At 41.5% G+C, this 26,286-nt stretch overlaps 1 protein-coding gene across 2 annotated transcripts in view; it reads left to right on the forward strand.

Moving 5' to 3' along the window:
• The window catches only part of COL6A3 (collagen type VI alpha 3 chain), a 93,670-nt gene that overhangs the window by 34,720 nt on the left and 32,664 nt on the right, over positions 1 to 26,286 (forward strand). For both annotated transcript variants that reach the window (XM_074189796.1, XM_074189794.1), the window contains 19 exons: positions 766 to 1,341; positions 2,186 to 2,788; positions 5,847 to 6,452; positions 7,257 to 7,865; positions 9,975 to 10,574; positions 11,881 to 12,218; positions 13,715 to 13,793; positions 14,655 to 14,800; positions 16,388 to 16,480; positions 17,716 to 17,769; positions 18,689 to 18,760; positions 19,574 to 19,600; positions 19,704 to 19,748; positions 19,886 to 19,939; positions 20,539 to 20,601; positions 21,381 to 21,446; positions 21,830 to 21,883; positions 24,913 to 24,948; positions 25,765 to 25,827. In XM_074189796.1, coding sequence (XP_074045897.1) covers positions 766 to 1,341; positions 2,186 to 2,788; positions 5,847 to 6,452; positions 7,257 to 7,865; positions 9,975 to 10,574; positions 11,881 to 12,218; positions 13,715 to 13,793; positions 14,655 to 14,800; positions 16,388 to 16,480; positions 17,716 to 17,769; positions 18,689 to 18,760; positions 19,574 to 19,600; positions 19,704 to 19,748; positions 19,886 to 19,939; positions 20,539 to 20,601; positions 21,381 to 21,446; positions 21,830 to 21,883; positions 24,913 to 24,948; positions 25,765 to 25,827 — 4,184 coding nt within the window. The remainder of the gene's footprint in view (positions 1 to 765; positions 1,342 to 2,185; positions 2,789 to 5,846; positions 6,453 to 7,256; positions 7,866 to 9,974; positions 10,575 to 11,880; positions 12,219 to 13,714; positions 13,794 to 14,654; positions 14,801 to 16,387; positions 16,481 to 17,715; positions 17,770 to 18,688; positions 18,761 to 19,573; positions 19,601 to 19,703; positions 19,749 to 19,885; positions 19,940 to 20,538; positions 20,602 to 21,380; positions 21,447 to 21,829; positions 21,884 to 24,912; positions 24,949 to 25,764; positions 25,828 to 26,286) is intronic.

Here is a 26,286-nt window from a genome sequence, read left to right on the forward strand (position 1 = left end):
CTTCTTGGGGACACCGCTGCTGACTAGAGACAGTCATAGAACTCATTAATTCTTACAATCAGAATAGCTCCCAGGATCTATTTGGATGGAATGGAATAAAATCGAGTCATCCAATATAGTCTGAGTCATAAATTCATCTTGTCCCTGGTTCTTTGAACCTTTTTAAAGGGAGTTTTGGAAGAATGAAAGTTTTGAACTAGGACAGAGGAGATAGGAACATATGTAACAATGAGAAAGAGTGTCTTGTTGGCCACTATTTGGATCCTCTAGCATAATCTCAAAATGAGTGAAATGATCATTAATTTTAACTGACTAAGTGGTAGCATGTTTCATTATCCATCAACATCCCCTTGTCATGGGAGATCAATCTCACACTATTAAACAACATGATTGTGAAAAGAGCATTGTTAATTGTTTTATCCATTAATTTATTTTTGGAAAGGATGCAGCCTGCCTATATCTTGCTAATAATGGCATTTCACGAGTGGAACTTTTCTAGTGATGATTTTGTTTTTGTTTTTTTGGAGAAGCAAAGTGTTGAGTCATGGACTCATCCTTTCTTCTTTCTATTCCCAGATGAATACAGTAGGATTGGAAACTTTAGTGACAGTGGATCGGCATCCTTCTTAGCTGCTGGTATAGCTATCTTCTTCCACACCTGGTGAATCCTGTTAGCAAGTCCCTGGAGCTCTTGATTGCAATTCAACTAAGAGTGATCATCAGTGTCTGCTTTGCTTACTTTGTTTTCCTTCACCTTTCTTTTAGAAAACAAGCGGGACATTTTGTTCCTCTTCGATGGTTCAGCCAATCTGGTCGGCCAGTTCCCCGCAGTCCGCGATTTCCTCTACAAGATAATTGATGAACTGGATGTGAAACCCGATGGTACCCGGATAGCGGTGGCCCAGTACAGTGACAATGTCAAAACTGAGTCTCGTTTTTCTGACCACCAGAATAAGGGAGAGATCCTGAATGTTGTAAAAAGAATGAAGATTAAAACAGGCAAACCCCTCAACATAGGCAGAGCCCTGGAAACGGCACAAAGGGAATTTTTCGTGAAGTCGGCTGGAAGTAGAATTGAGGAAGGGGTGCCTCAGTTCCTTGTCCTTCTGGCTGCTGGCAGGTCAACTGATCGTGTGGATGTGCCAGCCCAGAACCTGAGACAAATTGGCATTATCCCATTCATTTTCCAAGCCAAGAATGCAGATGCTGCTGAATTAGAAAGGATTGTACCCTCCCCTGCATTTATCCTATCTGTGGAATCTCTGCCCAAGATTGGAGAGCTTCAGCCACAGATTGTGAATCTCTTAAAAACTGTGCAAGATGGTGGCCCACCACCACAAGGTATGCTTGGCCATAGCTGCTTTTCCAGGCACATGGGTCATTGTGGAGATAGGATTGTAACTTAATGGGGAGATTGCTGAGGAAGTCAACTATTACATCGTGCTATGATCTTATTTTTGCCATTGAACTATATGCATGACTGCCTCAGTTTCCCATCGATTAAATGGATAGCTAGACAGGTGAAAAGATTATTGGGTGGAAAGTCAAATCCTGGCTTTGGTATTTAATATCTATATGACTCTGGGCAAATGATTTTGATGATCTGGGTCATTTCTAAAAGGAAGGAGTTCAATTATATGATTTTTCAGGTTTCTCCCAGATAAAACTTGTTGGGCTACACTTTAGGGTTGAAGAATAGGGTTCAAAATCTGTCTCTGACACTTTCTAGTTGTTTGACCTTTGCTTGGGAAAAAATACACAAACTTTTTGGCTCCTGTTTTCCTTGTCTATAGGTAAGCTATTGATCTAGTTGCCCTCAAAGGTCCTTTCCAGCTCTGTCTGTATTCCGATAATTTGGAGTCAGAGTTGATGTATTCAAATCCTGTCTCTGACATTTACTACCTCTGTTGTCTTAGGCAAGATCTGTTGATCTCAGGGAAACTTCTTCATCGGTAGAGTTAATGTCCTCTGAGGTATCTGTGATGCTATGATCCCCTTTCTATTCTGCAAGGTCATGAAGTGACTCTAATTATTGAAGACTAATGGAACAATTTCCATCCTCCCCTCCCCTCCACCACTAAGTCTCTTGGGTTTCTCCCAAGGGAAATGCATACCATCTCCCATGCCAGGTGGTGAGTAGGTGCTAACACTAAGCGAGTCATCTGATTTGGCTTCTTCTTTTTAGGTTCAGGTGAGAAGAAGGACGTTATATTTCTGATCGATGGCTCCGAAGGTGTCAGAAGTGGTTTCTTTTTATTGAAATCATTTGTTCAGAGAGTGGTAGAGAGCCTGGATGTTGGCCCTGACCGGGTCCGGGTGGCCCTGGTGCAGTACAGTGAGAGAGCTCGACCTGAATTCTACCTGAACTCCTACTCGGACAAGCAGGCTGTGATCAATGCCATCCGCCAGCTCACCCTGCTAGGTGGCTCATCCCTTAACACGGGTTCAGCCCTGGACTTTGTCATGAGGAACATCCTCATAGAATCAGCAGGGAGTCGAATCACCGAGGGCATCCCCCAGTTCTTGATTGTTCTCAGCACAGGCAGGTCTCAGGATGACATCCGAGCACCATCGGTGGTCCTGAAGAGCAGTGGTGCAGTCCCTTTTGGTATACAGATTGGTCATGACGATGACACAGAAATGCGCACCATCTCCTACATCCCCGACTTTGCCGTGGTCATCCCCACCTTCCAACACCTCAGTTCTGTTGAACAGGTCATCTCAGAAAAAGTGACTTTGCTCACCAGGGAAGAGCTGGACAAGATAGCACCTGTGCTTACACCACCAGGTAGGTCTATTTGACCATGCCTAGATTCAAGATAGCAATGACCTTTAAGCACATTTCTTTTATGGTATGGAGTGAGAGCTAGTTTTAGATTCAAAATCCGAGGTGATGTGCCCTTGAGAAGACTAACGTTTGCAAGGAGGCAAAAATTCTAGACTTTCAGGGGGTATCAAGCTCAGTTAGACAATCAGGCAACAGGCATTTATTAAGCACCAACCATGTTCTAGAATTGTGCTTAGCACTGGGTTTAAAAAGAAAGTCAAAAGACACTCTCTGCCTTCAAGGTGCTTTTAATCTGTCAGGGAAAACAAAATGTAAGTAACTATGGACACACAAGAATCATACAAGTGTGCAGGGGAAGCCAACAATGTTAAAGGGTTGGGGGCTTTCACAGAATTGGAATTTCATCAGTGTAGGAAATGCCCTCTGCTAGTGGCAGCCGGTAGGAAGCCTCTTTGTATAGTAAAATTAGAGCAACGTTTCTCAAAGGGTGTGTCTGTGGACTATCCCTGAGTGTCTCTAAAATCTTTTAGATTTTAGTGTCTGTGAGGTCAAGACTATTTTCATAATATTACCATTAAATTGTCTAGTAAAATGAAATACTCCTCCCTTTCCCAGCTACAGATCTGTGTTAGTTCAGCTGGTTTTCAGATACTTCAATTAAAACAAAATAGCATAATAGATTGAATGAAGAAGTTGATATGAGAATTCAATGCATGGTGCACAATAGGTGCTTAATAATTGTTTATTGATTGATCTATTAAGCCAAACATTAAAGAGAGTTGTAAAAAAATATAAAGAAATGCTATCCTTCTTGCTAAATTTATCTTTGTTTAGGAAGTTATTTTTCATAAAAAATCATTTAGGTTTATATGTAATGGATAAATTCTAATACCAAATTTGTTTCTAACCCTACCCGTGGTGGCACAATGGGAAGAATACTTGGTGATTTATCTTTGAGAGTTAAAATCTGGACTCAGATTCTTACTAGTTGTGTGACCCTGGGCAAATCACTTAATCCTGTTTGTTTCAATTTCCTCATTTGTAAAAAAGCTAGAGAAGGAAATGGCAAACCATTCCAGTATTTTATTTTTGCTATTGAACTATATGCATGACTGCCTCAATATTCCATTGATTAAATGGGTAGCTAGACAGGTGCAACCCCACATGGGGGTGGCTAGGTGGCACAATGGATAGAGTACTGGCCCTGGAGTCAGGAGGACCTGAGTTCAAATCCAGCCTCAGACACTTAATAATTACCTAGCTGTGTGACCTTGGGCAAGCCACTTAACCCCATTGCCTTGCAAAAAAAAGCCTAAAAGAAAAACCCAAATCAGGTCATGAAGAGTCAGACACAACTGGAAAACACGATAGTACTTTTAAATGAATTAATAAATACAATTTATCAGTTTTATTTCTTAAAATGGTAAATATTGAAAGATAGTACACACATTAAACAAAGCTCTTTGAGGTCCTTAATACTTTTTAAGAGTATGAGAATATAAAGTAGTCCTGATTTGAAAAAAAAAATTGAGAACTGTTCTCTTGGAGAGTCAGAGGTTAAATGTCTTTCTTGGATCTCAACTCAGCATTCTTTCCATTATACTATGTTGGCCTCCCATGAGTCTTTGGGGCCACAGCCTATTCCCTCTTCCTCTTCTTCATCAGGGCTCTTTGCCCCTGTAGTTCAATGTGCATGATATTTCTATGCTTGCAGCAAGGAGTTGTGAGGACCCAGACTTTATGCACTGACAGTCCATCCCTGGTTTTGTATTAATTTGGTTGAGATGGGTAAAAAGATGGAAGCCGCTTTTTTTCTGGCATTTCCTGTAGTCTTATCTTTCTCTCCTTTAACTCTTGTGAGTTTCATTAAGGAATCCTTGAGATTCCAGAATGAGTAAGTTTGATCTCTGGACATGTGGAAAAGGACAGTTGATAGAGCTCCCCCCTATAAATCTAGGGGACCATTTCTACTGCTTTTTAATGGGGGAGGCTATATTAGGTTACATATCAATCAATCAACTAACATTGATTAAGCACCTAACTACCTAAATACTGGGCTTAAAAATGGGTCCAAAGATGGCCACTGCCCTCAAGGAACTCCCAATCTGGGTGAGACAACATGCAAATAATTGTATATAATTAAGTTATATACAGGATTAATAGGATATTTTGTAATAAATAATTATATTTATTTAAATATAGCAAAACAAATGATTATATATAAATCTAGAAAATAAATACAAAATTATATATACTTACAGTTATTTACATAAATAAATATAAATATACCTATATAAGTCTAAAAATAAAATAAAAATAATTATTTATATATATATATATATATGAATAACAAAAGAAAAGCACTAGAATTAACAGAGTTTGGGGAAGCATCTTGTAGAAGAAGCAATTTTAGCTGGGACTTAAAGGATGACAGAGAGAACTCAGTCAGATTGGCATTGAAGATGGCTACAGAAATTTCCCAGAGTTAAGGGATGGAGCTTCTTCGTTGAGGAACCAGCGGGAGGTTAGGGTCCCATGTGAATTTCTATAGGATGGAACTCCCCCAGAGTATCAGCCTGCAGTTGATTAATTTAGGGTAATATTGAATATAGGTCAAACTTTGTTGAGATTTGATGGACCACCTTCTCTTTCTTTGGTGATCTTGGGAGATTTTAAGATTAGTTATCACTTGAAATAAGGAGACCAGTGGAGTGGACATATATATTTTTCTTTTGTGATTTTATTGTCATTTGCTGTCACATGTGAGGACCCAGACTTTATGCACTGACAGTCCACCCCTGGTCCATCCCCTAGATCATACCTAGACTGTCTTCCCAAGGGCTCAGGTAAGGTACAATGAGGCCTTTTGTTATGTGTTGACCTAGGTGCTGGAAGTCAGAGGCTTCCCATTTTAGCTAAATCACTTCTTTCCTCGGTGACCTTGAACTTAGCCCCATAGTTTCTTCATCTGTAAAATGGGGATGTTGGGCTAGATGAACCTGGTGGTCCCTTTTGCTAATAAGGGCTGATCTAATGTTCTACCACTCCACTTGCCCAGGGGTCAGCAGCAAGAGGGATGTGGTCTTTCTCATCGATGGGTCCCAAAACACGGCCCAAGAGTTCTCCTATATTCGGGCCTTGGTCGAGAAGCTCATCGATGACTTGGACGTGGGTTTTGACACCACCCGCGTGGCTGTGATCCAGTTCAGTGAAGACCCCCGAGTGGAGTTCCTGCTGAACGCCTACACCAGCAAGGATGAAGTCCAGACTGCAGTGCGGAGGCTGCGCCCCAAAGGTGGCCGCCAGATCAACGTGGGCAGCGCCCTGGACTACGTGTCCAAAAACATCTTCCGGAGGCCCCTGGGGAGCCGCATCGAGGAGGGAGTGCCTCAGTTTCTCATGCTGGTCTCTTCGGGGAAGTCGGATGATGAAGTGGAGGACTCCGCCACGCAGATTAAACAGGCGGGGGTGGCCCCCTTCACCGTGGTCCGCAATGGCAACCGCGAGGAGCAGGTCAAGATCTCGTTGAGTCCGGAGTATGTGTTTACAGTGAATACCTTTAGGGAGCTGCCAGGCCTGGAACAAAAGCTCCTGACCCCGATTAAAACCTTGACCTCCGAGCAGATCCAGACCCTCCTCACGCAGAACATTTACCGGCCCACAGGTAATGATGTTTTCCCCAAGAAATGTTCTTTTAGGCTAAAACAAAGAGCTGGGTAGGACTAGCATGAATGAGAGGGAAAATGAGAGAAGTGGGAGCTAGATGATCTCAAATTCACACACCCTAGGAGTTGGGCAAGTCTCTTAATCCCCTTGGACTCAGTTTCCTGATCTGCAAATTTGAGTTGCTTAGATGTAGAAGTCTGTGATTGGTAAAGGAATCTTATATCCTGGTGATTTTTTAAAGTCTCAGTTTCTTTATCTGTAAAATAGGAATAAGAGAGATACCTCCCTTCCTAGGCTTCTGTGAAGATTAATTGAGCATTGTGTGTGTGGGGGGAGGGTGGGGGGAGGTGAGGGAAGTAAGAATATATCTCAAGTTCAGAATTTAAGAAGAATAGTTCATGAGAGAAGTGGAACTGCCTGATGTCTCCTAAAGGTAGAATCTCTCTTTTAGAAGGTGACTAATAGTTGAAATCCCCTAAAACTACCAAAGAGACAGTGTAACCGGAAGAGACTGTATTTGAAGTTAGAAGATTCACTCTTTAAATATCACCTTTGACACATTCTGGCCTTGAGGTCCAGACAGCTCCCTAGAACTATAAATTGTGGAGAAGGTGCCAACTTGCTTTAGAAGACATTTCCTATCCTGGCAGGTCCCAATATCAATGAAATCATGGATCTCCTCCCTACTCCCCATGCCTAGAATCTCAAGCAAAAGAATCCAACATTTAAAGATGATGGGTGAACCCGGGTGGGTACACTCAAGAGAAATACTCATTTTTCTTCTCTTTCCTTCTTTCTACAGTTGTGGAAAATGATGCTGCTGACATCATCTTCCTCATTGATTCCTCTGATAATGTCAGGCAGGATGGACTTGCCCACATTCGCGATTTCATCAGCAACATTGTTCGGAAGCTCAACGTTGGCCCCAACAGAGTAAGGATTGGTGTGCTGCAGTTCAGCAATGAGGTCTTCCCAGAATTCCAACTGAAGACCCACAAATCCCAAGCTGCCGTTCTGGATGCCATCCGACGTTTGAGGTTCCGTGGGGGTTCCCCACTGAACACTGGCAAGGCTTTGGATCACGTGGCCAAACACTTCTTTGTGAAGTCAGCAGGAAGCAGAATAGAAGATGGGGTGCCGCAACACCTTGTCCTGCTTCTTGGAGGGAGGGCCCAGGATGATGTGACGAGGTCTTCCAGGGTGTTGAGTTCAGCAGGCATTGTCAGTATAGGAGTGGGATCTCGAAATGCTGACCGAGCAGAACTGCAGACGATCACCAATAATGACAGGCTTGTCTTCACCGTAAGAGACTTTAGGGATCTCCGCAATATCGAAACCCAAATCATGAATTCATTTGGACCCTCAGGAGTGACTCCAACACCTCCAGGTCCAATATCTCCTTCAACTCCAGGTAAATACATTATGCTCCGTGGATACAGATTATGGTATTATAGTTTAACATTGTTCGATGCCCATTTATACTGACACTTTGGTAATCATATTGTCATTCACTGTCATATGCATTCCTTAGAACATCCCTAGACTTCCTTTCCCAGGGCTCAGGTAATGTACAATGAGGACTTGCTATTTGGGACACAATAGAATGAATAGTTCCTCATTTTTTGTTGACTCAGCCACTGCCCATGCTGAGGATGTGGTAGCAAGGTTGTAGGACCTCTCTCCATCGATTCTTGCACATGTCGTCCTTCTACAAGTCTTTCTCCATGTAAATATTCAATGCTCTCTCAAACTCTTCAAGTTCCCTCGGTCTCTGCTGCATTGGTAATTCCGGATGATACTAGCACATTTATATAGCACTTTAAAAATCACAAAGTCCTTCACATGGATTATCTCATTTGAGCCTCTCAACAACCTTAGGGAGTAGAGGCCACAAGGATCCTTCTTTTATAGGTGAAGAGACTAAGGATTGGAATTACTCTGACTTGGCTCAGGGTCTCACAGTTGTTAAGTATCTGAGATAGGGTTGTGGAAGGAGTCAGAGGATCTGGGTCTAGACCCTCATCGCCAGGTCTATGTGATCTTGGACAAGTCACTAGTATGGTCCTATCCTGATTGAAACCCATGAACCCATGGCTTCAATCCCAACTCCAGTCACTCTGCTGAAACCCTCTGATACAGTATTGACTGTCTTCCTAGCCCTGATCCAATCATCTTCACCACTAGCTTTCAGGGCACCCATCTTATTTTTGCACTTTCAGATTAGTCTTGACCTCCCATCATCACATGCCAGGCCTGAGGTTGCCACTTGACATCCTTAAACAGTCTCTGGGAAATAGAAATCAACTAGTCAGTCAATAAATATTTATTTATTAAGCATCATTTGCAAGTCAGGCATTTTGCTTGGAATGGGGCAGAGGAAAATTTCATATGAAACTCTAGAGGAATTGATTTCTCTTGAAGACTAGGACATAGAGCTCTCTCTGTCCCCACAGGTCCCTAACTGCTCTGTTTTAGTTTTTCTTCTTGTCTTAGAGGTGTCTCTGACAATGAGCTTAGATAATAGAAGCAGAAATAAAATGGAGGAAATAGACCAAGAATAATAAGCCGATTCAGTCTGCTATCTTCTATCTTTGTTGCTTTAGTGAATTTTTACACAACCTTGAATTCGGAATTTCCAGTGGCACACTCTGAAAAATCATTCTTGCTAGGATTAAGTCATCAAAATAATAGAGTGGAAATGATTTTAGATTTGAAGTCAGAGCACCTGGGTTGGAATCCCAGCTCTGCACATTCCATCTAGATGATCTTAGGCAAGTTACTTGCCCTCTCCAGGCCTTAGTTTTCCCAATTTTAAAATGAGGGATTGAACTGGATGACTTTGAAGATCCCTTCTGGTTCCAAGGCAATTATGCTGGACTTGATTTCTCTTATCCCAATAGGATTCTAAAGTGGTGGTGGAATCCTCTTAGCTCTGGAGCTATTTCCAATCCATTACTGTTTTCAGACTTCATTTCCCTATTTTTATTTCCCATATGCTCCAGGTACCTTACTTAGATTATGCTTCCATCATATTCTGTTTTTTTAATTATGCTAAATAAAGATATCCTGAGTTTGAGGATAGAATTGTCCTTGATCACAGCAAGACCTGAGTTCAAATCCTGCCTCTGAAATAGAATTACTATTAGTGTCAGGGTCCTAGACCCTGGACAAGTGACAACCTCTCATGGCTTTTGTAGGTTGCAGAATAGGAGCTGGTCTATACTGTGAGTAGACAGTGTCTTCTGGCATTCCCTGTCTCAGTGAAATCATAAGCCTAGCCCCAAAACATAATAAAACAAAAGACCCAAACAGAAACACAACACTACCATCTTTACTATTTAATATAGGAATTGCCACTTAATTTTAGGATTTTTTTGGGGGGCATAGTTCCCTTTTAATATTTGTGATAAGCATGCTAAATCCCACTTTTGACTTTCAATGAGTTTTTCTACCACATTTTGTATCTTTTTACCGAGGGCTCATAAATAGATGAATTCTTTTTTTTTCTTGATTATTTCAGTGGCAAAGAAAGCTGACATTGTCTTCCTGCTGGACGGGTCCATCAACTTCAAGAGAGATAATTTCCAAGAAGTTCTCCATTTTGTGTCGGGGATAGTGGATACCATTTATGAAGGCGGTGACTCCATCCAGGTGGGCTTGGTCCAATACAATTCTGACCCTACTGATGAATTCTTCCTCAAGGACTTTTCCACCAAAGAAGAGATCATCGATGCTATTAACAAAGTTGTCTACAAAGGTGGGAGGGAAGCCAATACCTTCGTGGGTCTCGACCACCTCAGGAAGAACCATTTTGTGCCTGAAGCTGGCAGTAGGATTGACCAGCGGATCCCTCAGATTGCCTTTGTGATCACTGGAGGTAACTCAGTGGAAGATACTGAGGAAGCCACCCGGGAACTGTCCCAGAAAGGAGTCAAGGTGTTTGCCGTTGGAGTAAAGAACATTGACATAAGGGAAGTGTCAAAGATCGCTTCCAACAGTGCCATAGCTTTCAGAGTGGGCAATGTCCAGGAGCTGTCTGAACTGAGCGAGCAAGTGTTGGAAACTCTGCATGATGCAATGCATGAGATTCTATGTCCTGGTGTTTCGGAAGCCATTAGAGGTACTGATTATTAAGTGCATGAGATAATGGGGAAAACTCAGGAATTGAAGTCATCCAAATTTAGACCTGGGTTCTAATCTTGTATCACCTTGAACAAGCCATTCTGCTTGGGCCTTAGTCTGCTACTCTCTACAACAAGGGTTGACCTAGATGCTTCTGAGGTCTCTCCAAACCCTAGATCTAAGGTCCTCTTAATTCCATCCTCTATAAAGCAGAAAATGAATTAAATACCCCATCCCCAAAGATGCAAGCAGAATCCTTCCAAATGTTCTCTGGCCATGCAGCTTGGCTTTCATTTACTTTATCTTAATCTCATTTATGTTGATTATATACTATGCTGGTCCCCTAGCAACTGTGGTTTGACTTGTGTTCTCACAGGAATAGAATGATCAGCCAATCAACCAGTTTTATTAAGCACCTATTATTTTCCAGGCTCCTACTCTCAAAAAGCTTCCCTTCTATTGGGGCATTTATACAGTCAATCCATCACCAAACCTTTACTAACCACCTACCAAGCACCAGATGCTGTGGTGGGCCCTAGGGATGCAAAGACAAAGAAACCCCACTCCTGTCCTCAAGAAACTTGTTTTTGATTGGAAGAGGGAATATATGACTCTAAACCAAATAGGTCCTACTTCTCTTGCCCTTTGGAGCTGGGTTTCTTACTCACAATTTTTAATTTACCAGCTTCAAGAGGTTATTTGAGTGTGTGGGCAAGAATGTGTAGCTTTATCCAAACATCTAGTCAACATTTTACTGATTTGTCTCATCAGGTGCTGTTTTACCTCAATGTAAGTCTAGGACTTAGACTTAAATGCTGCCATTGGATTACCATGAAGTGCTGACAGGACCAATTCTCAATGACTTCCTAAAGTCTTAAACTTGATACCCTTGTGACTCGTACTTGCCATGTAGTCATTCCCCCTCCCCCCAGCAACATAACTTCCCTCCTTTTCCTCTCCCTCTCCCCAAATCCTAAGATTGGTTATAGGGAAAGCCCCCTTTATTTATCCCTCTCTACTTCATTTCTGCTTGGAAGCAGTGCAGCATAGTAGACAAAAGACAGAGCTTAGAGTCCAGAAGATGTGGCTTCAGACTCTACTGTCTGACTTTGTGACTCTGGATAAGTTATTTAACTTTGATGTGCCTGGCGAAGGTTTGCCTTGGTGAAAGGTCCCTGATAAGGGACCTCCTTGTAGTTGGGAATTTCCTTCCTGACGTAGTTCCTTGCCAGAGTTCCTAGGCTTTTTGCTGTTGATAAATGTTGCCAAGAGTTTGCTCAGCTTGACATGGTCCTCTTTCCCAGCATGCCACCTGGATGTCATCCTTGGCTTTGATGGTTCTCGGGACCAGAACGTGTTTTCAGCCCAGAGGAGCTTGGAATCCAACGTGGATGCTGTCCTGAACCGCATCACCCAGCTCCAGCGGATCAGCTGCACTGGCACCCAGGAACCCACTGTGCGGGTGGCAGCTGTGGCTTACAGTCCTTCTGGGCCTGTGGAAGGCTTTGACTTCTCTGAGTACCAGCCTGACCTATTTGAGAAATTCCAGACTATGCGCAACCAGCACCCTTATCTTCTGACAGCGGATACACTGAAAGCCTATCGGAATAAATTCAGGAGTTCCCCAGCAGGCAGTGTGAAGGTGAGAAAGGGGTTGGTTTTCTGTCCTTTTGGAGATGTCTCTGCATATCAGTGATGGAGATGAGAGGCAATGTGTTGTAGTGAGGAGAGACCTGGATTTGGGGTCAGATGAACCTAGTTCAAATTCTGATTTTGTCACTAGCCTTTGTGACCATGGGCAAGTTATTTTCTCTCTCCGGGTCTCAGTTTCCTCTTCTGTAAAGTGAGGGGACTAGAAAATAAGATGGTCTGTATGATTTCCTTTTATATCAAAATCCTCTGCTATTTTGGGGAGTGGGTGGGAGATTCTTAAAAGAGAATCTCTAATGATTTTTGACTTCATGAGAATGCAAACTTTGTTATAGTTCAGTCTAATTCTTTGGGACCCCATTTGGGGTTTTCTTAGCAGAGATACTACAATGGTTTGCCATTTCTTCATTTTACAGAAGAGGAAACTGAGGCAAATAGAGTCAAGTGCTTTATCTAGGGTCACACAGCTACTAAGTGTCAGAAGCAGGATTTGAATTCTGGAAGATGGGTCTTCCTGAAACCTGACCTGGAGTTCTATACAGGGGGACTCCACCTAGCTGCCCATATACGCTTTAGAACTCTTTGTTGGTTGGAAATTCATCCTTCAGAGGAACTTTCCTACATTTTCAGATCTAGAGCTTATAGAGATCTCAGGGGCCATCCAAGCCAAAATCTTCATTTCATGGATGAGGAAACTGAGGACAAGAAAGGAGAGTATCTTGTCCAAAGTCACATGGATTGTAAATCACCAGAGATGGGAGTTTCTCTGACCCAATTTAGCACTGTACCTTTGCTCACTGCTATGAGCAAAGGAGTCAGCCTGTTCCTGTTGAAAGATATTGGGTTCTGGACTCAGAGAGTCTGGGTGAAATCCTGCTTTGCTCAGGGGGACACTAGTTCTCTCAAAGAAAAGACTCTCAAGTATTCCCCTAGTTGATGGACCTTTCCATGGGGGTCCCTTCCATCTTTGAGGTTCTGTGATTTTAGGTGGAGTGTCAGAAGGGAAGAGTCCAACATTCAGGTTCATGTCTTCACTTAGGCATTTGCCTGTGGAGAAGGTATAGGATGGTTCCTTATGCCCAAGTCACCACTAACTCTTTCACTAAGCCTGAAATGGGATTTTTTGAATCATTAATCACTGTGGCTTAGGGTGAGGGAAGGAGACCGTAGTTTCTATAAGTAAATTATCCACATATTCCAATCCATTTGTGTCCTCTTTTATTTAAAATATTGCTTTAGATTTCATAAATTAACCTTTCAGTCCAAACACATGAGCTGTGTCTGTTATCCTGTTGTATACTCAGGACTATGACAGACAAGATTTTTTTCTTTTTTAAATGGATAATCAGATTATTTTATTGGAATGGTCCAGTCTAGGACTTTGCATGCAATAGGCATGCTTATAAATTGACCTGAACATCTCCTTCTATTTAAAATTCTGGTGATTTCATGTGAGGCTTAACATTTGTACATTTTTCTTTTTCCAAGGTGGTTATTCATTTTACTGATGGGGTGGATAGCAACATGGCTGAGTTACAAAAAGCATCTGCTGAATTACAAGAAGAAGGTAGGTACAATGGTTTGATAATAGTGGGTTTGCATAATTGTGTGCAAGAAAGTCTGGACTTGGAGTTGTGATTACCATCTTCAAATATCCAAAGAGTTGTTTGACATGAGAGACCACTAGTACAAAGGCATGGAAATAGGACATGGAATGTCATATATGGGGAATGGTTAGAAGTGCTGTTTGACCAGAGTGAAGAGTTCATGAAGGAGAAAGGGCTTGGAGGGTAAAACTAGAACCAATGAATAGAAACTTCAGACAAGAGCAGAATTCATTCCCCTACTAGAGGTCTTTGAGCAGAGGCTACCAAGCCACTTCTTGTACATTCCATTGAAGGTTTCCAGAGAAGAGTCTTAGGGGAGTCCCCTAGTTGATGGACCTTTCCATGGGAGTCTCTTCCATCTTTGAGGTTATGTGATTTTTAGATGGGGTGCCAGAAGGGAAGAGTCCAACATCCAGGTTCCTGTCTTCACTCAGACATTTGCTTATGGAGAAGTTATAGGATGGTTCCTTATGCCTGAATCACCATTAACTCTTTCACTAAATATTTCAGTGAAACCCTGATGCCTCTTAGGAAGTGTCACACTGTGATATGGTATAGGAAGGCAGTAGGAAGGGCTCTGGCTTTTGAGTCAGAAGACAAAGGTTCCAATCTGATCTCTGCCACTTATGGCCTTATGACCTTGTGCCAGTTATTTAGCCCCTGGGCCTTAGTTTTATCAACTGTAAAACAGAAGGGAAATTGGTCTAGATCTCAGGACTTACAAGTTGATAGAATGAGTCCATTTGTGACTTGGATAAAGATGCCAAAGCCTCTTCTCAAATGTTAGCTCTCATGAGTCTGTTTCCCATTTTCTCCCACAGGTGTAAAGGCCCTGATCTTTGTTGGCCTTGAACGGGTTGCGAACTATGAAAATGTGATGCAGCTAGAATTTGGTCGAGGCTTCACTTACAATCGACCTTTGACAGTGAACTTGATGGACCTGGACTATGAGCTGGCAGAACAACTTGTAAGTTTTGAATGTCTTTATCCAATGAATGAATTTGGGAGAGCACCATGTTTGGATTGTAAGTCTCAGTGATCTGAGCTCACAGATGGCTCAGTGGTGTATTATTTTCTTGGGCTCGTCTTACTGCTGTGGTTATAGGTAGATCCTAAAATGGCCCCTTTGAATGGGACGAGAGACAGAAAATAGGAAGCAGGGTCTCCAGAGCTGCATATGTTGAACTCATAATTCTCTGACTTTTGAAGTTTGTTCCCCTCTTTAGTTTATTATTGCTGGGTGAAAAAAAATAGCTAACCATTAAAATGCAATTTTCGGTTTCCAAAGCAATTTATATATATTACCTCATTTGAGCTGTGAAAATAAGATTATTGTCTTGATCAGTTATCCATTATAATGATATTTAGTACATATACTATTACCACTGGTGGAAATAGTATAAAAATTGATGAAAGTGTTTTATTTATGGTAAGATAGTTGTGCTGAGATTTTAGGGGAATACTATACTTTGAAAGTGGGAGATGTTGAGGAGACAAGGGTATGTACAACCCATAACCTGAGTTTACTTACTCAGTTATCTCACCCAGAGTTGTTTCTTAAAACAATAAAGAAGAAATAGATGAAAAGGAAAGAATTCTGAGCTTCTCATCTAGGGATTTGGGTTCAAATCTCTGCTCTGTCACTGACTGCATTACTTTGGGCAAGTCTCTTGGCCTCTTCTGGGCCTGAGGTCTCCCATCTATAAAATGAAAGTTTAAATGGCTTTTGAGGTGTCTTCCAACTCTTGATTTGTGGGCTGCCTAGGAAGGTCCGGTAGTGAAAACAAATTTTGAAAAAGAAAGGGAAATCAGACTGATTCTTACTTTCTGAAGGAGCTCACAACATTGTTTGATGCTTGACCATATCAGTGAGATTGAGAGTGGTCTGACAGCCAAGTCATAGTGATGGAAGAACAGTTGCTAGAGGCCCCTAAATATCTAAGGGTTGGGTGAACTTTACCAGTTGGATATGGAATATGCTTGATTGAGCCAAACAGGGTAGAGAGACTGCTGGGGAAGAAGGTCAGTCAACTTGCTGCAGTAAGGATAAATGAAGAATAGTTATCATTTATTAATTAATATAATAATTAAGATGACTACATCAATCTTCATTGTTAAAAATAGTTTACATTTGATTTTGAGGTCTTAAAAGCATTTTATAAACAACTCATATGAGCTTCACAATGATACTATAAAGTGGCTGCAATTATTATGGCCCTTCTACAGATGAAGAAACTGAGTCCAACAGAATAGGCTGGTTTGTTTGTGGCCATATATGTTGTCAGACTTGGGATATTTTAGAAGGGAAGATTTTTTTCCTCCTTTGTACAGTTTCTGTACATAGTTTCCAGTACAGTTTCTGACAAAGAGAAAGAGATTATTCAATAATTGTTGTACTGAATTGTTGAGCATGCAGAACCCACATAGATTAAAGGTCAGGTGAGGTGTCAGTATTCTGTCCTAGAACTGACAGGAGAATGGGGTGAGCCTGCAAGGTGACTGGGTGATTCTTTTGGCGTGGGCTCTCCTTCACTATTCTCTTTCATTTTCACAGGATAGCATTGCTGAGAGGGCATGCTGTAATGTTCCTTGCAAATGTTCTGGACAAAGAGGAGACCGAGGACCTCTGGGCACTGTTGGGCCAAAGGTAGTATCTGGGCTTTGGTTCATTTCAGAAAACTGAAATCAAATTCCAGGAAAATCACATCAACATGTTTGGGGTGGAACTCTTCTTATCATTTACCATGGGGTTAGGGAGGGTAAGGAAACTGTTCCCATTTCATAGCAAATGATACTGAAATATAGCCAAGGTTGAGTAGACTAAAGGTCATGGGTGGGGATGGGATAGGACCACAAATCTTTCCAAATGCCTTTTTTTCTTTAATATGATGACTCTTTCCCCTAATAGTAACAGAAAACATGCATTGCTTACCAGCCTCTCTTATCTAAACACAGTCTTATTGCCCTTGATTGTTGTTTTTGGTCCCATCCATTTGGTTGGGTTCAGGAGTAGGAAAGTGAAAATTTCCTGCTCTTCATTTTCCCCTCTCTGAGACAAATTCCTGGGTACTTGAGCATCAAGGTAATGGGAAGTTTGGTGACAGAAGTATTAGTAGCATTAATAGTAGAGAGACCCAAGTCTGGAAAAATTCACCCAAGGTCTGGAAAAAAGGGCACCCATTTAGCATGGAAATGTGAAGTCATGCCTGCACACTTAATGATCTTCCCTGAAATTCAGGAGAATTGCTAAGGAATTAGAATTGCTAGTGAAAGCTTTTGTGGAATAGTATTCATTTTCTTCTTTTATTAATATTTTATTTGTTTTCCAATTATATACAGTAGTATTTTCTATATATCATTTTTTAAGATTTTGAATTTTACAATTTTCCCTCACCCTCCCTTCCCTCTCCATATCTCCCTACAGAAGGCAATCTGTTCATCTTTACATTGTTTACATGTTATACATTGATTGAAATTGAATGTGTTGAGAAAGAAATCATATCCTTCAGGAGAAAATAAAATAACAGACAGCAAAATTGTGTAGTGCATAAGCCACTTAAAAAAAAATGAAAGTAAAAGACTTTAGTCTTTGTTTAAACTCCACAGTTCTTTCTCTGGATCCAGATGGTATTCTCTATTGCAGGTACTCTAAAACTGTCCCTGATTGTTGCACTGATGGCATGAGCAAGTCCTTCAAGGTTCATCATCACTCCCATGTTGCTGTTAGGATGTACAGTGTTTTTCTGGTTCTGCTCATCTCATTCAGCATCAGTTCATGCAAATCTTTCCAGGCTCCTCTGAAATCCCATCCCTCCTGGTTTCTAATAGAACAATAGTGATGGAAAAATATTCTAAGCACAAATAAATTGCTTTGTTTCTTAGGGTATGCCTGGAGAAGATGGCTATCGAGGTTACCCTGGGGATGAAGGAGGACCTGTAAGTAACATTTTTTGGTCTTGTATTTCTTCTTTTCAATTTGCCCCCTCCCTATGTGTATATGCTTATGTGTATGCAGTACATATCCACACATATATATCAAGTCTAGACTATGTCTCTCCTTTCTGAAAATGTGTATTCTTTATAATCTCTTGTATCTTCCCACTCTAATCTTGGTATTGTTCTCAGACCACAGAAGCTTATATGAAAGCTAAATAGAGCACAACATTCTGACATCCTTTCTTCATATTCAGTTCATATGCCATTTCCAAGATAAGACATTCCTGACCAGTAAATGGGTTCAGGACCTTGGTGACATTATTGAACCAGTGAAACAGAATTCTCAACTAAGAGTAGACTGTTAATTCCGTGAGGGGCAAGACAATGACTGTCCATCCTCGTGTTCCCAATAACCTTCTCCAACACATGTGAATCTTAACGCTATGATTGCACAGTGTTCAAATGGTTTAAAATCAGCCAGTTGGCACGTTTGTCTAGTAGGTGCTTAATCAGCATTTGTGGAATTGAGACATATTGTACAGAATATGAAGATTACCATCAGACAAATTATCCAATGATGACAGGATAATAGCCGACCCTTCAGACTGTTTTAAAGTTAGTTGTGAAGCACTTTGCGTGCATTTGGTACTATCTGTAGTCACGGATCTTACTTTTTCATAGAGCAGGCTCAATCTTGCATTGTCACTAAACATTCCTTGAGCTCAGGTCCCCACCTAGAGGTTCATGTTTAGGTCTCATCTAAAGAGGAAACGTGCCTTCAGCTCCTAGGCAAGCACTTGGGCTACCAAAGCATAGAATTAGGGACAGATTTTAATTTGGGAAAAAGAATACAAAAGATTCTTATTCAAATAAATGAAGAAGATAGTCTAACTAATACATACCTCTTGTCTTTCCAAAGGGCGAACGTGGGCCTCCTGGTGTGAACGGGACTCAAGGTTTTCAAGGATGCCCAGGCCAGAGGGGAACCAAGGTATGTTGTGGAAGAATTATTGGGTCTGGTTTGGAGGATGTATAAAGAACAACTGTAGCCTAGAAAAGTGACTTTACCAGTATATGTGGGATGGAGAAAATTTTTGTTTGTGGGGATTTAGAGTGAGGAAAAATTCTTTTCTGTAAGCAGAAAGGCAGTTTGAGAAGCTTCCTGTGAATTCATTAAATGAGCTAGTTCCTCTTGGAAATGGTAGCATTTTAAAACTGGGGTGGGGCTAGCTGGCACAGTGGATAGAGCCTCTGGAGTCAGGAGACACTTAATAATTACTTAGCTGTGTGACCTTGGGCAAGTCACTTAACTCCATTTGCCCTGCAAAAAAAAAATCTGGTAGGGGGATAACCCAAAAGGAAGACCTTCTCATAGTATTAAGATACTGTAGCCTTGAAACCAGCATTTTGTTTTTATTATTCATCACTCACATTTATCACCTCCATCACCACCAGCATCATCACCATCCTCACTATCTGTGCTAGTTCATAGATAGGACTTTAGGGTTTGTAGGACACTTTAATGAGCTTTTATTAAATGATGCTAATGCTGTTATTCTCAATTCATAAAAGGGTAAACTGAGGTTATGATTTGACAATTGGATAGCCAATAAGCATTAGAGGTAGTACCTCGGCCCATCTGGTCAGACTCTAAGTCTGATGCTTTTTCTACTGATCCTCCGATGTTATCCTTCAGCTAGTTCCCATCACTGCCCATGGATGACTCATCATTTTGTGTTAATTGATTGATTGATATTTGTGGCAAGTATTGAAGGATCATTAATTATATTTATTTTATTTTTAGGGTTCTCGTGGATTCCCAGGAGAAAAGGTATTCACATATTTTAAAAAATATTATCTTTCAATTTTATTTTAATCTAATGGGTCCACTTACCTATCTTTATATGTGATTCTCCTTTGTGTTTGTTTTCCAGGGTGAATTGGGAGAGATAGGCCTGGATGGATTCAATGGAGAAGAAGTAAGATATTTTTAAACTATTTGAACTTTAAAATTAAAAATAAAATCTTTGATTTCCAAAATCATTGGTCACACTTCTTTGGTCAAGGTTGTAGAAATGAGTTCCCTTTTGACATTTTGCAAAACTCACTTTTTCAGGGAGACAAAGGATTACCAGGGTCTTCTGGAGAGAGAGGGAGTGCTGGCAGACGGGTAGGTCATTTTTTTTTACTGTTGTTAAATTGAGAAATAAAATTGTTTTTCTTGCAAGGAATTTTTATTTTTACCATGATCAAAGGGTTGAATGCACAGCCACAGAGCTATTCTCTGGTTGGACAGTTATCTGAAGGATTGTCTTGTGGAGAAGGGATTAGTTTTGTGCTGCTTGGTCTCCAAGAGCACATCCAAGTTGTGATGTGGGGAGGTTAAGTTCTCTCAAAGAATAGTAGCTCCCTGTGCCCCATGGAGCACACCAGTCTGATGGACGTTGCAAAGAGGCATATTTAAGTCTGATGTCAACATGAATGATTGGAGCTGTCCAAATGTAGAATGGAATAGGGGGGGCATCACTGAGGGTTTTTGAGCAAAGATTGTACTTGGGGAGGTGTTGGGGAGGTCATTTTTTTGGTCATGTACATGTTGGACTAAAAGGCATCATTGGTTCCCTCCAGTGCTAGGAATCTGAGATTCTGTTTGCTGATAGAATGATAAGTTTTGCTGCCATTTCTAAGCTGAATCCCACCTTGTTAAATGTGGAAAATGGATTTGGAAATGTTTATAAGCTTTGTTGTCTCTTTGTGTTTATATCTTAGGGAGACAGAGGTCCTAAAGGAGAGAAAGGAGAGAGAGGAGACACCGGAATTCGTGGTGATCCGGTAAAGAGAATTCTCTATTTAATTGCTCAGATGGAAGGCAAAGGGAATAAAATTTGTATAGTGCTTATTATGTGTCAGAACCTGAGCTAAGGACTTTGCAAATATTATATCATTTGATTATTTGGTCAGTGCCAAATCTAGGACTGTGGGATATGAGAAAGATTGAGAAGGAAATGGAAACTTCCCATTAAAATGGCAGGAGATGTGTAGCTAGAAAGAGTCCTGTCAAACATTTCCAGAAGTTAATCTTTGCAGTGCCTATCATAGAGGAGTCTGACTTATTCCTCCCTGGTAGTCAAGGATTTATTGTGAAAAATATTCTTGTTCTCCATCAGTCCCTTTTCTCATGGGGCTTTTCAACTCAATTAAAAAAATCACTATTCCCAAGCAACATTATTTCCATTTTGGGTTGGCTCACTGCCTCTATTATGCTGACATTAAGTGGGATACAACACTGCAAAGATGGAGCATATGATCACTTTGTAGTAGTTTGGAGCATCTTCCTCCCCAGGAACAAACAAAACCCTGTTTGTGAATGTCCAGGTAGTTTAGTGCCTTGGGGCTGCTAGGCAACTCCATAATAAATTTGATTCCATGGTTTAGGTGGACTACTGTGGGTTACATTCTTCCTCTAAGGAGTCACATCTGTCCAGCCTTTTCAATTCCCTGATCATTTATTCATCAACGATCTAGCCTGGGTCATTTGGTCCAGCCATTCATTAGTTGGGTTAATTCCAGTATTGTTCTGCCACAGTTTATGTTGCTGTTGTTATTTTCAGGGTGAAATAGGACTGGATAGTCAACAACGAGGGCCCAAAGGAGAAAAGGGTGAAATTGGTTCAATGGTAAAGTATTATGCAATCATTCACTATTCTAGTAGCCAAAGAAAGAAAAATTGAGTAGCTGAGCTAGGCAGGTAGGCCATTGTTTTCCTTGGATCCCTCTAGAGGGCAAAGTCTGTCCCAGACTTCAACCACTTCCACAATGACATGTGAGTCAATGTTCTTAAAAGAAAACTCTTGCTTATTCTAAGTGATGGGATTCTCAATTTTCTTAGCAGATTTCAGTGGCATATAACTTTTTAGACACACACATATGATGTGAGGATGTGTGAATTTGCATAGACAGTATGTATATTTATGTACACATCCTTTTTATGTAGTTTTCTAGGAAATCTTTTCTTTTGCCTGCCTATGAAAGTCTCATTTCTGTCTCTTCTTTGCCCTAGGGAGTGGCTGGACTTGATGGGCGACCAGGTGGTCCTGGAGGAATTGGGAAGGATGTGAGTATATCTTATTTCTTTGTCCAGTGACAGACATGTTCATTGATGGACATCTGGTGCAAAGCCACTGGACCTCTCTGTTCTTGGCAGGAAGTGAATTCCTGGAGCCTGCTTCACTATAGAAACTTTCCTTCCTATAAATTCTCATGGGATGGCTGTCCCATGAACCTTTCACTACTTACTAAGTTTGAGAGGCAGGAAGATTTCCATGTTCTTTGACAGATACTTGCTTTGTGGATCCTGGTCAAATACTGCAAATTCTCAACATCCAAGGCAATTCCATGAGTTCACTAAATTGTAAAACAAGGCTGGTAGTCATTAAAAGGTTCATGGAATTTGGAAAACTCCCAAGAAAGCATGAGGACAATGGTTGGGAAAACACATAGGAGAGTGGCATTAGTGAATCATGTGACATTTGATCTTCTTAGAGGCTGGAAAATAAGAAATCAAGACAGAGTCTATCTAGAGAAGGTCATTATTCAAAGAAAAAGAATGAATAGTGGGCTGGCTAGAGATATAAGAAACATTGCAGTCTCCCAGATTGCTCCTGAGACACATGAAACCTTGTCCTAAAACAGAGCGGAAAGAGAAGAAGGCTTGGCCAGACCCTAATCCCCAACATCTTATAGTATCTGAAGTCAGGCTGTAGAGAATGAATTACTGGAGGTGAGGAAATTTATGTGAGAGCCATATTTCATCTACATTCAAACTCAAACCATTTTTGGGTCTCTGAACCTATAAACAAGCAAATAACTTTGAAAAATGCTATTTTTAAAACACTCAGGGAAGGCTCATTAATTTTAACATCATTTGGAATGGTGAATAAAGGAATGAGGGAACACTCTTAGAGATGGCAACCCTGAATAATTTTTATTACCATGATGAACAAACAGTATATGAATATATATTTCCATAACTGCCATGGAAATCACTTAATATCACTGACTCATAATTCATTGGAGGTCAGTGGGTGTTTTGGAAGTGCCATCTATAAGGAAATCAGGACAAAGGACTTTGTTTTTGAGCAGGGAAGAGAATACCCACCCTTATCCTGCTGCCGACTATTGAAAGAAGAATGTCCTCCTCCTCCTCTACTCTTCTTCTCTTTCTGAGTCTTTCTGGTTCATAGCTCTTTTAGTTTCATAGTTTTTCTAGTTTCATTGGTCATAGAAAGATTCTTCTCTCCCTTGAAGGACATAAACAATCGAGCAGTTTAAGACAGTGGTGAGAATTACTGACCATGTGGAGCCCAACGACACATTCAGGCTTCACATAGAAACAATTTCCTGACAATTAGAGATGGCTCAAAGAAAAGTGAACCGCTTTATGAATTCTTGGAGGTCTTGTAAGATGTAGATGTCTCAGGAGTAGCTGACAAGAATATTAGAGTGGAGAGTCCTTTAGTGTAGGAATAGGACTAATTAGAACTGATTAGGTAACTTCTGAGCTCTGCTCTGATGTTGCAGAAACACCTCCTAGTGATTCTGCCTCCTCATTTACCCCTCTCCCCACCATGGGGGCCCCAGGCTTGCTCCTTTCATGGTCTATTTGAGGACGCATTTTATGTTACTTGACTTGGACACCAAAATTGCTGCTTTTAGCCTTGATCCACAGCCCCATTAAGGAGTTCTGTACAACTGAGGCAGGCAGGTTGATGAAGTGGGACCCTCTGCAGAGTAGTTCTCCTGACACCAGGGTCAGTGCTGTATCCACTGTGCCACCTAGCTGCCCCCGGAATAGTTCTATTAAAAAGTCCCCTACCTTGCTATGCTCTACCACTGAACATCTTCTGCCAGGTTTGTTATCTGAAAATCTAAAGGGGAGCATGAAGATGCCCAAAGACTCCTGATGATTGTGTGACCTGGGGCAAATCCCTTCTTTCAGACTCAGTATCCTCAATAGCACCACCCATTTTTTCTGGGTTATTGCAATGATCCCATGAGATGAAGAGCCCATGACATGAAGCTCTTGGCAAACCTTAAAGTGCTACTGAAATGTGGGTTTCTAGGACTCCTGCTGCTTCTGCTTTCTTGGGAAGGGGGCAGGGGAGCTGCATGATCCTCCCTTGGGACAATTGTATTTGCTCCTTCTTTTCCTATTAGGGTAGAAATGCTTCACTTACAGATGACAGGGCATGGAAAGTTGGGGCAATCCCATTCCAGACTTGGTTTCTCTTTCATGGTGTCTGTGGTACCAGGACATGATGACCAGCAGGCGTATTGCCATAGTTTTTCTCAAAATGCCCATCTTGGTGGGTCCCCTATGCCAAGGATATGCCATTTCTTAGCATCAAACCGAAATTTGACCAAGACTTGAAGGATGAAAGAGCCTCTGATGGATTTGCTTTCAATTCTCAAAAGCTTCTTTCCCTCTCCTCCTTTACTGCATAGGTGTTACATTTGGCTCAGAGGTTGGGGACTGTGGGGACCCCTGCTTGAAATTGTGCTTCCATCATGATTTCTCACCACTGTGAACAAGCTGGATGGTATAAAGGGAGGTGGTGGGGGAAGGGCAGTGCTCCTGGAAATGATGGGAAGAAAAGGAGCGGAGGCCATGGACTTGTTTAACTTGGCAAGGTCCTGAGCCTCTTCGAGACTTTAATTGGCAGCAATGTGAAGTAGATGAGGGGCCCTACTCCAGAAGGGGTCAGATGGCAGAGAAGCTGAGAATCTGTGTTCATTCAAGCTACAGGGCCTAGTCCGGAGCTGTACATTGTAGGCACATAACAAAGATTTGTTGAATATTAATAATAATAATGATAATAATAAAATTCGAAAGCGTTTTCAAGTTTGATGTGTGCTATTTTATTTGAACCTTGCAACAAGTGTGAAAGGGAGATGCCCTGATTATCTCCATTTTACTGTGACGAAAACTAAGGCAGAGAGAAGTGCTATGATTGGCCCAGAGACACACAGCTAATATTTATTCAAGGGATTTGCATATATTATCTCATGAATGAATGAATGAATGATGGACTTGGAAGAGTATCTTTTCTTTCTCAACTCCATGGTGGTTTCTTGTTCACATAGGGTGGCCCTGGCCGTCGAGGTCCCCCAGGAGGAAAGGTAAGTGTTTTGCCTTGGTCCCCTCATTTTCCCACAAGCACCCATTAATATGAAGGGTGTTTATCATCTCTATGGACCCTGCCCCCTTCCACTACTTTTTGAGAGGATGTGAAAAGGGTACTGGGACTGAGTTTGAGTCCTGATGCCTTTGTCATTCCATCTCTGGGATTTGTTAGAATTGTAATTCTCAGGGTAGAACATGAGATGTGCATATTTGGAAATATAGGGAATATAAAACCAAAGTTTCAAAGTTGAGGTGGCAGTCAGTCCTGCCATGAAGCAGTAATCAAAGTAGAAGGGATGCCTTATGGACAGAGAAAACAGATGGGGATTGAGTTATTTTAATGTTCCTTCTAAGTCTTTGATAGTCTCTCCCATGATGCTTTGTTAATTTATTTTAGCCTACCCCCACTAAAATTTTTCCTCAGTGCCTCCACTTGGATGCTAAGCTAGGGTGTGCTCTGGTTAGAGATGTTTGTGGCCTCAGGACCAGAGATGGGACTGTTTGTCTGCAGTCCAAGGACTGACTGACCTTGTTTGTTCAGAGAAGTCCCTTACTAGCAAGTTGGCCCCAGGGGGATGCCTTTTTGGATCAATCGCTCTATGAAGTGACTTCTATAAAGTTCTCTTGGAGGCACTAGAGACTAGAGAAACACCCTGCCTAGGGATAACAAGCCTGGAGAATTCTCATCCCAGACTTGGTTTCCTTCTCGTGGGTGTGACTCTGGGACCCGTGCATGGTGGCAGTGAAGAAAAAGCTTGAATTTGAATTCTATCAGCCTGCTCTGTATGACTCCCCTGTGGTTTCTTTTCCAGGGTAACAAAGGCAACCCAGGTCAAGTGGGAATTGCAGGCGAGCCAGGAACACGGGGGCCACAGGTAGGTCAGTGCTGAGGAGCTCCAGCCTTCCTTTGGGGGACAAGTTGTTTTTAACTTGTTGGTTTGACTTTTTTAATAAATGACTAGATATTTTGTGATCGTTTGGTAATTCCGATGGGACACTTGGGTGGATATTTTTGTTACCTTCTTGGTCTCAGTTGAGTGACCATCTCTAGTGTGGACTCAAGTCAAGAAAACTGGATGTGAAATAAAAACCAGGAGTGAACTGGGTGGGAACCTTGCCTCTGACACACAATCAACTGAGTGACCTTGAGCAAGTCACTTTTCTCTCTGAGACTCAGTTTCTTCACTTATAAAATTGGGGTGGCTGGACTAGATGGCTTCTGGGACCCGTTCTGGCTCCCAAGTGATGCCACCATGATCCTGTACATGACCTAGGCAAGTGATTTTTCTCTTTGAACCTCAATTTGTAAAATTGGGGGAACAATGCTTGCCTAA

This window comes from Macrotis lagotis, chromosome 5, assembly GCF_037893015.1.
Source record: "Macrotis lagotis isolate mMagLag1 chromosome 5, bilby.v1.9.chrom.fasta, whole genome shotgun sequence".
Taxonomy (NCBI): Eukaryota; Metazoa; Chordata; class Mammalia; order Peramelemorphia; family Peramelidae; genus Macrotis; species Macrotis lagotis.